Raw genomic sequence first — 15,080 nt, 5'->3', positions numbered from 1 at the left:
TACCCAAATGCTTCCACTAGCTCTGTCACAAGACCCACAGAGGAAAGCCCTGGCTCTTCATCAGAGCTGTACCTGGCTTGCAGAAGAGGCACCAGAGGAACAGCAAAGAGCTGAGAGGCTCCTTTTTCTTCTTGGCTGTGCCACAGCAGCACGAGTGGCTACCTCCTCCACAAAATCCATCCTGTTGGTAGCAGACTGCTGCCAGCATGGAGCGACAGAACCAGGAGCAGCACAAGTCCCTCTTCCTCGTGGTGCAGATTTTCTATAGGTGTGCATATGCAGCAGAGCCTCATCTGATGTGAAATTTCATTACACATCCGGGAGTATGAATGACTCATATATAAAAAAATACTGGTTTCTCATGGTTGCATGCTTGCATACGGGTGGGGATTGGCAAATACACATTTGCACATGGGCTAGAACTACCCTTTTGTGTCAGGATTAATACCCAATACCAAGGAGGTCACGATTTAGCAGTGAAAAAAGAGGGTAAAACATGCACAGTAAAAAGACATATGTAAAAAGTGTGATCAAAGTAATACAAATAGTTAATGCTATGGTGAAATCTCTTGTGGAATTAAGCTACAGCAAAACCCAAGTATCATACCCAACCTCTGTCACAGTCCTGCATTACTAAAAGCTATTCATTGGTCTTGGGAAGAAACCTGACTCCTACTTGCAGTAGGGTCCCAGGCTCAGTGCGGGATTAACCCAGTTGGTCAGGACCGGATTAGAAAGCCGTAGCTGGGCGTCCTGCCCTCGCAGCAGTGCCCGTCAGCTGCCGGGTGTGAGGGAGCTGTGAGAGCCCGGCATGCTGGGGGGAACACCAGCAGCAGCAGGTGCCTGCAAGGACCTGCCCATGCGGGAAGGCGCCTGCCACAGCGTCCGGTGCGGAAAACACTTGGTAAAAATAAAATAGAAGGGAAGTACACATGAGCCAGAAATTAAATGCCTGCATCTGATATCAGAGGAAGAGCACGTCAGTCAGACAACCTGCTAGGGGTTTGAGCCAACTGTACTCCGGTCAGCTGGAACATTTTTATTGACATCAATACCAGCACCATGAGGGCCAAGAAAAACATTTTGTGATCTGCGCCTCCTCACTCCATCCCACCCCACCCCACCCTTCTGCAATGTTCAGAAAGGAGAAGTTCTTCACTGAATTCCACAAAGCTTTTGACGAGGTTTCTATCACATGTTTCCATTTAAATTCTTCAGTGACAAACACCTTACTAATTGCCTGTGGTAACAGAGAGAGTCCCCAGGCTGTGTAGCACATAAACCTTTCTTGGCCCCACTCACTCACACAGAAGTGCACCAGGAGCTGGCACAAGGCACCATCCTGCTTGTACCCCCAGCACTGGATTTAGTATTAGCCAGAAAGATGGCAGCTTGAATTAGCAGCTGAAAACCAGTTGAAATAATAGTGATCCTCAGTAAAAAAACCCAAAATACAGCCAGCAGTTACTGACAAATCATGGCACCTGTGATACCATGGTGATTCCAGTTTAAGAACAGAAGAATGTTGAGGTTTTCCCATATCCCTAGGTAATAGATGCTGACATAATGTTGTCTTTTTAATGCAAAGCTATTAAACAATTTTAATATGAAATTGCTTTTTTAAAAATAAAGAATGCATGATATGCATAATGAAAGAATGAAATTAGTACACAACATCTGCAAGGTTTTGGAGCGGGTTTTTTTTAAGACTTCTAAGGAAAAATATAACCTAGAACACGAATTTACTGAAATTACCATTTATCTGTAAAACTAATAGGAAATAAAAGAGTTTTTTTAAGATACACAACAAATTTTATAAACGTTCTAGCTTTTCAGGCACAGGTTTTTAATGGAAGTGTTTATGTTCCATGTATATTATTTTTTTTTACATTTTGCTAAATAATTCTTCCTTCCAAACAATATTTACTGTTATTTAAATCAACCAACCAATATCATTAAATTATTTATTTATTCAGCCAATGGGAAATAAATGCCATTTCTTCTTATTCTAATCAAAGTCAAATATTTGTTCCTTCTGTGAGTAATTTATTACTAATTACTACACTGATGTATGGTATTTTATATTACTAAAATCAGGGCTACAAATGAATAAATGCAGCTAAAATTATGCTTTCAAAGCACAGAGGAAGAAAGCCCAAAGCTCATACATAGACATCGACAGCAGGTCTGTTTCCAGACTTTAGACACCCACATAGCCACAAAAAAGGTGCAAATTGGAAAAGCCTCTGCTTATTCATCTGGTAAAAAGTGTATCTGGAAGTGAATTTGTCATGTAAAATTTAAAAACAGACTCAACTTCTCTCAAATACAAAAAAAAAAAAAAAATGTTTTAACTCTTTGGGTTTTCACTGTTTACTTCTTCCTCTTGCTGCCTTCCTTCTTCCTTGGAAGACAGACATCTCCCTCCAGACTGAAAAAATACTTAAGCTTCAACTGAAACTGAATTACAATTAGTTTTTCTATTCTGAATTAAATCAATGCAAGAACATGGAGGCAGTCTATTAAATGTATATGTAAGAAATCTAAACCCCTTAGAGGCTGAAATATTCTTAAAACTTAGTTGAGCTCTGGAATTTACAGTCATGAGACATTAACATAGTGAAGAATTCAGCAGTCCAAAACAGAACTGGACATTCCTGCAGGTATCAAGAAGATCCAGTCTTACAACTAACAAGAACATAATTTTGGAAGAGAAAATAACTCTCAAGATGTGGGACAAAATAATCTGTAACTAATAAAGATCAGAACGTACATGATGCATATGGCCAATTATCCAACATTGACCTCCTGAGTGGTTGTTAGAACCTCCTTAAGAAGCCATGGCAGAAGCCACGGTGCAAACATATTATAGTCTTTCTGGATTTCAGACATAACCTAAGAGAATAGCTTCTCTATTCCTTTCTTTAACAATCAATTTTGATTTTTAGGTGGTTTGGGATTTGGGTTTTTTTTAAGTAAAGCGTATGTATGGCAGTGTATTAATGAGCCACCTTTCCTAAATTTAAACAAATTACAATGCTCAGTGTTTACTAAGGCAGCAATCTTCTAGTGAATGAACAGAATCACTACAATCCTCAACACAAGAGACCACACAAAATACAGTAGTACAAAAGGTACTAATTAATTACCAAAAAAATGCGAAACAAAAAAAGGACCCTTCAAAACAATCTCAACCAACCAAAAGTCCCTGCATTGGCTTCATGTGTCAAGATGCAAAACTTAGTATCATCAGATTCTGAATTTACTGAACTGGCACAATTTCCATAATTGGGTGAATGTTCAGAACACACATTTCAGCGGCTGCTGTCTGAGTCACAGGTGTTGGCTTCAGTTTTAACAATAGCACTGTTTCTCCTGGTGTACTCAACCCGTAAGAAGAGAAAAGGAATTGGAATATATGTTCATTAGCTATTTGCTTGTCTTATTTATTCTTGTTCTCTTACTGGAGCCCAGAAAAGAGATGTAAATTCCGGGGATTATGGTTAAACCAAGACAGTTAATCGGGTGACTTTGGTGCAACCTGCCTTTGTTAGAAACTCAACTGAGAAACGCTGTAATACAGCAGCAATGGTCCAGAGGTGCCTTTACTTTGCTAATGACTGACATAAATACATACTCCCCTCCCAAGTGACAATGTGCAAAGAGCACAAAAATGTTCCCAGTGGCAAGGTAACCAGACTATTCAGCTGAAAAGAGAACCCAAGCACATTTGCAACCATTTGCAGGGAAATGATCTTAAGACACAGAAAATATTCATATTGAGGCTAAATCACAGGCTACAGAAGGCTACAGCTATGACCAGGGAAGATATGGTGTAACCTCAGCTCTACCACCAGCATGATCTCTGGCCCACACCCAAGACCTCTGCCAGTCTCTGATGCTCCTCATCTGCCAAACAAGCGATCTTTACACCTTCTGTAACGCACCTCCAGAACTATGGACAAGAGAGAACGTCTGCTTAAAAACAGCATGGCCAAAGATGTCTGTAGATCAGGGCTTCATTTTCACTTTTGTCACAAACTTCTTGTGCCCTCATAAGTAAATAAGAGGTTTGAAATGAACTTTGGGGCCACTGACAGGCCCCATCTGGAATGGTGCTCTGAGGATGCCACCCATGTTGTTCACCCCTGAGCTGGGCATGAAGCACGGCAACCTGAGCTGCTTCGGTTTAAAATTAGAGTTGGAAGAGGAAGCAGTGGCAAAGCACCCTTCATACACCAATCAACTTGTGGAAAATATGTAAAGGAGGGGAAGATTTGGTTTTCTGGTTGCCTAAGGCACATCTCCATCTCCAAGCACAGGACCTTGATAGCAACATGCAACACAGGGCCAGGGCTGTCTCTGTCACTGACTTCTGAAACTTTGCTGCCAAGAAAAGAGCACAAGGTCTTCATGGCCAGGGAGATGAGGTTCATTCATGAACCACAAGGCTACAGAGACCAAACCCTGTAACATGTCATTGCCCAGTGGCTTGCCTTCAAAACAGAAAACGTAGGGTTTGCCTATCCCAAATGCCTCCAAGCGTCTCCAGAGGAAAGAGGGCATCAGACACAGGTTCAGAGGAGGAAGGAGGTGCCTCTGCCACAGGGGTGGTCACTACCAGGCCACCACACAGGCCATGGGCTCACCTCTCCACCACTGCTGAAGGAGTTAGTCCTGCACTGAACCCATCCACTGAACAAAGCCCTGCTAACTGCTTCAGTGCAGCTTTTGGTAGTTAGCTACAGTGGCAACCCAGAAAGCATCAGGACTAAACTGAGTACATTCAAAAACACCTTTGTAAATGCCTCAGGATATTTTTGGCCAGAAAAGCTTAAGTTTCTGAAATCTAAGGAATCTCAGGTGTCTACAATAACTGGGACAGGTTTCCACGGGCAACTCTCTTGAATGCAGCTGCCTAAACTCTGCTTTAAGGTATACCCAAGTCCTAGATTCTTTACTGGATCTAACCATAAGTACTGAAACAAGATTACTGAGCATTTATTCAGTCTGTTGAATACAAAGGATTCTAAAAATAATTTGTCATAAAATTAGATTAGAAAAATACACTTACAAAATTCACATGAACAAAGGTAAGCACGTAACGACTACCTGGGACTTCTGAGTTACAAACAATACATGCTATTTGCTATTTAAAATGCAGAGGCGTTGCCACAGGAAAAAAAGTTACTAATCCTGTTGGGGCAAAGTAACTGCGCTGGTGTGTGGTTTGCATGGGGGGAGGGATGGAAAAAGAAAAGGAATTGCTTTATTAGCCTTTTTGCAGCTTTGTTTTGTTTGCTTTTTCAAAAGAACAGCTTTTTTAAATTACTTTTAACTGATGGATATAAATGAAGAAACTTACATTTATCAAAGCAAGTATTACCACTCTAGCTAAACTCCACTTACTCCCAGATACCTTAGGGACAGTACTTTAACATGTACCTTAATACGTTGCCTTACTTTTTTAAACTAAAGGGTAAAATTGGAAGACTTTCCACTGAGACATTCTACTAGGAATACTCTTCTTTATCAACATTTTCACTTATAGTGAATACAAAGTAAATCCACTTTACTTTGCTAATGAACTAGCTCTTTGTTCATTTATCTATCGAGCTATTTATAAATATCTTGCAATCACAGCATTATCTGGGGGATAAAGAGCATGTTTCAACTCAAAACAAATGGACATGTCATCTCATGTCCTTCCATAAACAAAAGCTAAGGGCTTGGAATCCAGAGGAGATTTAAGCTTGTAATCCTGTTTCATATGTTCATTTTCATAGATTTTTTGAGGTGCTTTTAACGATGTAAAATAAGAGTAGTTGCCCTTAACATACAGCAGCTCTGGAAAGCAATAAACTGTTGTACCAGATGGTACATGAGGCAGGGGACACATGTGGATGCTGCGGAGGGTCCCCCCTTCCTGAATGTGCATCGTGCTCCGTTTGATTTACAAAGACTATGCAGGGAGGAGGGGATATTGCATTCTCATTTGGACAGGCAGGTAGTACTTCTGAAACTTTTTTTTTTTCCCCTGAGCAAATACCTATAACCTATGTTGATACAACAGCAAGTTCTAGCTGTATGACACCGACCTCTCAGATAAAAATAGGCATTTCTTGATGACACATTATATACAGAAGAATGTGATCCAAGGAGTAATTCAATGAAATGGGTTTTCTCGACTAGAAAAATATGCAGCAACATATATCCAGATTAAAAATCACATTCTCCACAGACACTGTGTACATTTTAAAATCAAATGTGATTTTTTTTAACTCTGTTTTTTAACTGGTACAGACCAGAAATGTACTCATGCAATAGTAACCCTAAATCAATTTCTCCCTACTCGATCCCATGGCACCAACCAACAACGTGTAATGAATGCAGAATATGCTAACTCATTTGACAGATTATGATTTGTATATATTCTAGTGCTAAATAATTAACATTCAGACTTTGGGAGAAAGGTTAAATTGAAATTAATTCTAAAATATACTGACTTAGTTTCAAACTATAACTAGGAGTAAAAGCAAAAGAGTTGTGACAAACAAAAATTAGTTATGTCTTCACTTTGTACTCCCTTCAATCCATTCACTTTAATAATGCATACATGTGCCAAGGAAAGTTTATTTAACGTTGCCTGATCAAGCAATGTAGAACATCAGAAAACCTTTACACCCTGCTTGTTCACCTGGAATTAGATAATGTGCTTACCATACTCTGCAGCCTCCTCATTCCCTAAATCCTACAGAGGATTTACAATGAACTGAAGTTCTCTCAAGTTTACATTTCTCAGGTGTCTTTAGGCAGAACCTAAGATTTTTCTCTTTTCACATTTTTAAGCTCGGACATTAACTATCGCAAGCCCCCACCCTTTCCCACCTAGATCTAACCCTTTTCACACTGAGCGATTTGAACGATTTGAACCAACACTAACTCTGTAGCCCTAAACCTGTTTCCTGTTAGGGTATCACAGCAGTGCCAGTGGGGGGGCTATCCCTTAACTACTGATGTTTACTTGATCCATAGTGACTGATACAAGCACAAAAGTGGTTGCAACTAAGAACCCAGGGATTTTACTCTCTCCAAAGGGACTGAAAATATCCCCTTTTGTTTATACCTAAAACCCAAAAGTCCCAATAGCCTTTCTGCTGCTGGACTTTTACCTCCAAATAAGTTTATCCTTGACTAATGTACTTTTACCCAAGAAAAAAATCAATTAAGAAATGCCCCAGTGTGACCCTATCATATCAAAGCACATACTCAAAAGTCAGTTTAACCAGCTGATATTATGATCCATTAAAAAAAAAAGCTTCGGCATTTTTGCAGATATCAAATCCTGGCATAAATGCTGTTGTAATTTTCGGGTTCTATTTTAACAGTTAAAGGAGAGACATCTGGCAATAATCTACAAATAAATACAGTGTCTCCATTCTTAGTTTCTCCTCCAAAACACTACCTAGGACATTTTTGCAGCATGATTCATATAATCAACATAATACATTACAATACCTTTCAAATAATCCTGAATTCTCAGATCATTCAATAAAGAACTCCTTTTCGAAAGAGAAGAGGGAACATGCCATGCCAGAAAACTTACTTTATTGACTCAGCCCTGCTGCCAGGAGGAACAATGTGGTGAAACAAACTCCATGATTTCAAAAGCATTTTTTTACAGCGACGGCAGAGAGAGAAAGAGGCTTATTTACCAAAATGTGAGGTTCCACAGGTGAGTCCAGAGACGGTCTGAAATCCTCTTCCTTTAGTTTCAAAAGTTTTAATTTATGATGAAGCCTTTAATAATCCTTTCGAGCTGCCAGGTAAAACGCACGCCATATCTCAGCCGTATTTTCTTTTCCCTTTTGCAGCGTAACTTTCTTATTTGCATAAAGCTTAGTTCTGGCCTATGGGACTTTTTGAACATCTACATGTTAGATTAGCTGTCTTGACATGCTCTATCAAGCATGACATCATGGATCTCCATGGTAACCTTAACCACACCTGCCCAGATGCCAGAGTTACCTGTCATGTTCAGACCTAACTGAACATTACAAAAACCCCTCAACCACCATTTTCTAGGCACACAGCCTTACACAGGCACCAGAAGGCTTTTTCTTTTAAATTGATGGAAATCTAATTTCATTTGCCAATAAATTTGTTTTTCACGGAGCACTGGCTGAAACACTAGAGCTGTTCCCGACCCTTCCACACCTCCCAGTGTATTTCCTACTCAAACAACAAAAGAAAGCTGTGCTAAACATCTTCCAGCTTGTTTTTTTACTTCATGCTCATACGCTGTGGCTCTGAAAAACTTCCACACACTCATTTTTGCTCTCTGCCCTTCAGAAAGTTTTTTTTAGTGAGGTGACTTGTAAAACAGGTTCACGGCAGGGATTACCCCCTCCCATGGCCAGGTTAGTATTTTAACCTCTTAATTGCTAACTCTTTTTCATCTTTGTAGACGCTGTACCAGCTTTTACACTTGTTCCTGCTCTTTCCTTCTCTGCTGACCACAGTCAGCCCTACCTAAGCAGGTGACCATGTCCTGTCATGAGCCCAGCAGCAGATAATTTGCACCATCTCAAAATTCAGAAGACCACATTTTCCTCCTTCCTTTATTTTTTCTAATTTTCCCGGGGATTACGTTAGCACCTTTCTTTCATTAATGCAGACGAGACAGCCTTGGCAGAGGCAAGGTATCCAAAGCTCCTGCAGAAACTTGTACTACCAATAAAAAATATTTTGCTCCTTGGCTTTCCAAAGGCTTCCAGGTGGAGGGAACTCTAGTACCCAGCTGTGGGGTTGTCTTGCAAGGGGGAAAACCTGCATCATGAGGATGAGCCGCAGGGCTGTGGGTCCCAGAGTTGCAGCTGTGGGGTGCTGCATTCCCCTGAAGGCATTTTGGGGTGCACAAGGCATGGCATGTCTGCACTCACCCCGGCTGCTGCAAACTCACGCCCCAGTTTACCACACAGACCAGCTTAGCTACAGGTTATTTGTCTTGCGGCAGTATCCCAAGGCCCTTGTACAAATAAAGACAGCCCTGCCTCTGTGAGCTTTCCTCTCCAGAATATTACAAACAGGACAACAAATCTGCAGGGTGGAGGAGGGATGATCTGTGTGCACAGCTGGGAGGTTTCAGGTCACCACATTAGTTAACCATCAGTAATCACCGCTGGCATTTTACCTGGCCATATTTCTGATTTGTGGCAAGTTATCAAGAGTAGAAACCGGTCCTCAGGAGGCACATCCAGGGAGGGATTTATCTGAATAAATGAAGCTTGGAGGAAACCATTAATACGCAGTGGAATATATGGATGACATTCAGAGCTGACCTTGCTGGTGGAGGTGATACAGTATGATCTGACATCAAATATTTTTCCTGATGTTTATTTTCTGCAAACCAGGGATCAGTTTGCCATACTCAGATACTGATGGTTAAAACAGACAAGAGAATAAAGTCCACAGAATAAAGAGACAATTACGAATCTTGATTTTCTGGCCCATTTTTGTTGGTTATGGACCTGACAGGGTTTAGAGCAACCTGCAAGGCAAATTATATGATATCCAAGGGACTATGTCCTGACTGTAAGTATTGGGATATTTTATGTTCCAGCTGCACCATTTGACATAGAGATTAGAAAATGGTGTTGCATTTGCTACTACACTTGATAGATCTCTCACTGTGGGGAAATTTCCACCATGGATAATGTTGCCACCTTCCAGATATTGAAACAGCTAGAGAAGTAAGAAGGGAGGAAAGGAACCTGGAAAATAAATCATGACATTTTAATTCATGTTTTCCCATACATCTTACAGATTTTGTATGTGATACATGTTATATACACATACCTACTACATGTGTATGTAGTTTGTCTTCTATACCACTGCTACACTCATATAAGGGAGGAGAAAAAGTATGTATGCTAAACACACATATACACCCTCTGAAGGAAAATTATATCATGGTCTTATTCATGAGGCAGATAAGAAAGTGTGCATTATACATACATATACACACACACATACAGCTATGTATATATATACATACCTATGTGTATCTATACACAGATACATATATACACACAAACACAGACTCATAAAACAGATACATATGTGTGCATGCATAGACACAATTGGCAAGAAAAAAACCTCTCTGAACTGTAATGCCGTGACCGTAACAGTCTTACTTCATCTGATGAGCCAGACTGTTGATACATTACATTTCAACTAAGCAAATTTCTTACAATCAACTGGTATAAGTTATTTCTGCATGTTTCTAATGTGGTTTCTGTTCAGTTTATTCTTTTTTTTTTTTTAAAGTTATGATGAATGGATGGAGTCTTCAGTCTTTCCATTACCAAGAAAGATAGTTTGGTGGTCTAATAGTAATTTTAAAGTTATTTTGTTTTAAACTTATGAAAAAACTCATTACATACAATATATATGTCTAATCATCAAAAAATAGACACAGGAGACATTCGCATGAATTTTACCCTCAATAAATTAGCAAGGATGACACATTTTAAACAAATACCAGGAACAGTTACTGCATTCCTTCTGTAATTTATTGCCTTCAGAAAAGGCTCAAATTACAAAATGTGTAGGGTGTCATGCTGTAGGCTGTTCAAACTGGGTTTGCAGTGTCTGCAACACTGGAACTAAATATTTACACGACTCCAAAAGATCTAATCTCTGGATTCCACCCCCCTCCAACCCCCTTTATTTAATTTGTATGCTATCTTTATCCACCACCCAGCACATTCCACACAGTCACTAAAGTTCATGGAAGAGATAAGTGGGCAGAATCAAGACTTTCAAAGGAAAGGAAGAAAGCTGTTTAAAAATAAGGAATAGATCATCCTCATTAGAGCTGAAGTCTTACAGCAATTTTAGTTGGATACATATGAATTCTAGCAGTTGCGTTCTGAGGTACTGATAGCACCTGGGATCTCTAGAGACCCTGTCAAATAGAAGCTGTAGGGGGGAGTCACCAAATGACAATCTTTTCCAACATCAAACCTGTAACAATGGTCTGATCTCCAAAGTTTTGGAAGTCTTCAAAAGAGGTTGGGAATTCAGTAAGAACTCTCATATCACAGTATTTTTCCAACTTGTTTTTATTACTTATTTACAATTAATTTGCTGTTAGTGCTGAAATACCTATAAAACACCAAGGGAAAAAAAATTTGCTACCAATAATTTATTAAACTGAGAATAATGGGCACAAGATTTTTGAGCCTGAACTATAAATTCTGCTGGTTGACTGAAAAAAAAATGCATTATGAAATAGAAGGTAGATTGTCTGTAAAGCTGAACAGATTAAAGTAACATTGTACCCCAAACCAGAGCCCAGAGTTAGTCTGTGAAGAGACCCTTGCATGGCATTCAGTGAATTCAGAAGGTCAGCGTGACAGCAGCCTCCACCTGCTCCGAGAAATACACCAGCGTGTCACGCCACCTTACATCTACTTTTCACTGCTGAAAAGCAATGGCAGGTAGGTGAGAAGCAAATCACCTTAACATATGCTGCTGACAGACAAAATGTGGATGTCAAAACAGCTTGGAGGAGGGAGATACCTGTGGATGAGTCTGTTCTGTTTGTATTAAAACACTCAAAAATAGAAAAGAAAGCAAATGAAAGGGTAACAGAGCCATCTAAAGCATACAGACATGGTCTACAGATACTTTCTTTTCTCCTGAGCAGTGGTGCCAATACTGAAAGTGTGACAGAAGTTAACAGCTGTTCCATATTTTCCCTTCAGCTGTGAAAAGTAGATGGAGACCCATATATTAAGATCAAGAATTTCACCTTCATCCCTTTCTCCATGTATACTCTAAAAAAAAATGGAAAGTTCTTTAAAAATATCAGTTTCCACAAACAATTCCAAGGTAGTATTGAATAGTTTCATTTTTATCATTGTTTCTTTGAATTTCAAGGGAGCAACTGAATCTTACGCTACATCAAAAAAATCCGTTTAATGCTTTGTTACATTCTCACCTTTTGTAATGAGGTAACACTCAATTTCACAGGATTTACAAGGACTGTTTAACAAAAAGCAAGACATGAATTTGACTTTCATACCTGATCTCTCAGTCTCTCCTGGTGTCCCATTATTGCTGTAGCATGGTGGGGATATTTCTGTTTCAGATGCTCAAGAAAAGCCTCTCTCTTCCTGTCCATTTCCGAGGTTTGCATTCCCAGTATTTCTTTGGAACTGCGAGGGCCACCTACTGTATGTCTTCGAGGGATGTTGCGGGTGGACTTTGAATTAGAAGTGTGACTGTTTGGGGTCGAAAGGAGCTCTTTAGATCGGAGACATTCTGCATCGTCTAGTGATGTTACATGCAAACTGGTTTTTGCCTGGTCTGAAAAAAAGAAAACAAACCCAAACAGTATATTATAAGAAATTAATCCCAACATTCACATTGACAAGAAAAAGAAAATAATCAATATAAAAGCTAGGTTCTTTTAAAAGTCTGGTAGTGTTCAATGGCATGTTCTGCATCATTAGGCCTATACGTGTTGCAAGAAGTGGCCTGGAAATAATCACTTATATAAGCTATGCACAGTACTTACATACTTTTAACACACAACCACAGTATTGCCTCACAGAAAAGTGAGCATCATTAAAGTAGATGTTACTCTTATATCATCTTTACCACTATGTCACTTGAAAAAACGATCTGACAGGGCCCTTATTCCCTGACCTTTAAAATCTACAGGATGCTTTCCATGAGAAGAAACAGGTTTCTTCAATAGGCTCCAGTACACTTAATGGCCCTGTAACTAGTATCCTTAAGGATAGCAACTGATAAAATTCCATTGACAGGGAGACTTGAAATCCTTAATCTTTTTTCAGTGTGTTTTCAGCATGCTCTGAAACACCTATGAAATAATAAGAGGGCTTTGGAAGCTTTTTTTCCCCGATTTCTGACTGTGGTCTGGTTTTAAATTTCATGGGTCTCCCTTGGATTTTATATGTCTCAGGACAGTGGTCTGGAAAATACTACATCAATTTTTCAATAAACCATTTCTTAAGAAACAGAAGAAAAGCAAGTTTTGTATGATATAAAAAGAAAAAAAAAAAACAACCCTCAGATAAATTTTACAACTTTAAAATCTACCTTTAAGACCAAAGACCACGACAACATTTGTAAAGAGATAGGCAGACACTGAGAGTATGTAAGTGCTGGCTTATCTTCAGGTAACTGTGTAACACAAACCCTATGGTGCATGAAAAAGTGTAGTCTGAAGCCTTGTTACCTAATACCTTTGAAAAATCCCTCACCCCTTTGTCAGCAAAGGAAAAAAAAAAAAAAAAAAAACCCACACCAAAACCCAGAAGCATTGAAAAGGCCTCTCTCCAGGTCTGATGTGGCCTTCCCCATCTTACACCACAGCATCAGACGTCCCTGTGAATGTTAACCCTTTACAGCACCTTCCCAAGAGCAGGAAGCTCCTTCCTCTATGTGTTTTTAATACATCTCTATTTCTCTCTGTCTGACGCCTTTTGCCTCGGAGCCCTTTATCCTCCCAGCGACTGTCTCCCCCGTGTGCTGCCATTTATATGGCACTGCTGTTTGGAAGCAGGCATGTATTTGCTTCTTTTTATGGTTCAGTCAGTCAGTTTGACACCCTGCCTACCACTTGCCTCAGGATTTTATGCTGAGGATTTTTCAGTTTGCTAGTGTGTGTTGTCAATTGTCTGCCAAGTCCCACATAACATCAAGCCTTGGTAATAAAGTAAATCCTCTATCAGTGGAGCTCCTGTCCGGTGTGATGTCCCATCAATTCACATGGGGAACCAACTCCCTTGGGTTTCACAGGACTGGGCCCTGGAAGGACCTGAAAGACTTTGCATGTTTCTGTAAGCTCCCTGTAATGCTCAAGGACTCCAAAGTATCAACAACACCCTCTCGTTTGCATTCATGGAAACCTATCCCAACAGCGTAACTTGACACAAGAGCCCAGATTGGAGGCGGCACCACAATTTGATGAGCACAGATCCAGGCATGACTTTGGAAGCAGGTTTGGTCCAGGGGGAAGTTTTACTCTCACTCAGATTCAGAATGTCATCTCTGATCTCCTGCAGCACCTTTTAAGACCTTAGCAGAAGCACAATCCTGGTTAAACCTTCAGAGTAGCAGTTTCACATGTACATACACACACATGCCCTCACACTCAACTTTTCCAAGCACAACTAAATTAAAAAACATCTAGTCTCACTGATTACTGAAAATTCAGAGCAGCAACCACCAGGTACACTCAGCTTGTTCAAGTGGCAAAAAAAGGAGAATTTTGTTTGCAGGAAGTTAAGTGTGGCTACTCCAGATACAGGCAGTCAAAATGGTTTCTGAAAGCTATACAGTCATTTCAATGGATTTTACATGGGAGGAAAAAGAGGTGGGATGGGGCTGGCTGGAATTTACCATCTTTAATTTGTTGAACCAAGAGCCTGGAGGTTATATCCCTGAGACAGTTGGAACAAAGGCGGTAAACATAAATATGGGGTTTCCTTGAAGCTCAAGGGAGTCTGTGTGAGCATGGGTGACTGAATGCAGCAATTTGGTATAAACCCTTAAAGTATGGTCACAACAGCAGTATCAATCACTGAATTGGTGGCAGGCACTTCCTCAAGAAGGCAGGTAAACCTACACTGACAAACACAACTGAGAGCTCATGAATGTGTATTTCAGGTCCTAAATCTCTCTCATTCAAAGCCTTTCCCTCCTCTGCACTTAAGACATTTCAATAGTTTAAGAAAAAAGCCAATTACTTGAAACATAAAGAGATATACCAAGTAAAGTGTTTTACCACTATTTGATATTGAGCGAAACATTGAGAAGGAATCAAAAATAACATATTTTTCTCATATCAGAAAGACCAACAAATTCTCTTATTTTTCTTTCATATATTTGGAAAATACTGTATAAATATCAGTGAAAAGAAAGGAATGTAAACTATGCAAACTAATTGCTAGTCTTGCCAGCGAGCTGACCTGGGCATTCAGCACAGTTCAGCAGCATTACAGCACACAGCAGCACGTGACTTTCTTTGCAAACCAAACTCT

The 15,080-nt window shown here is 39.8% G+C and overlaps 1 protein-coding gene across 12 annotated transcripts in view; it reads right to left on the bottom strand.

The window, feature by feature from the left end:
* Positions 1 to 15,080, bottom strand: part of KIAA1217 (KIAA1217 ortholog) — a 363,024-nt gene that overhangs the window by 165,017 nt on the left and 182,927 nt on the right. For 11 of the 12 annotated variants that reach the window (XR_003397853.1, XR_003397852.1, XM_026843357.1 and 8 more), the window contains one exon: positions 12,092 to 12,375. Coding sequence is in view for 9 of the 12 variants with exons in the window: in XM_026843357.1 (XP_026699158.1) it covers positions 12,092 to 12,375 (284 nt within the window). In the remaining 3 variants the exon portion in view is untranslated. Of the gene's footprint in view, positions 1 to 7,715; positions 8,694 to 12,091; positions 12,376 to 15,080 lie in introns of those variants that run through there. The other variant, XM_026843361.1, reaches the window with a different exon arrangement.

This window comes from Athene cunicularia (assembly GCF_003259725.1).
Source record: "Athene cunicularia isolate RWA chromosome 2 unlocalized genomic scaffold, athCun1 chr2_part1, whole genome shotgun sequence".
NCBI classification, from domain to species: domain Eukaryota; kingdom Metazoa; phylum Chordata; class Aves; order Strigiformes; family Strigidae; genus Athene; species Athene cunicularia.
This window is presented reverse-complemented; position numbering and strand designations above follow the sequence as displayed.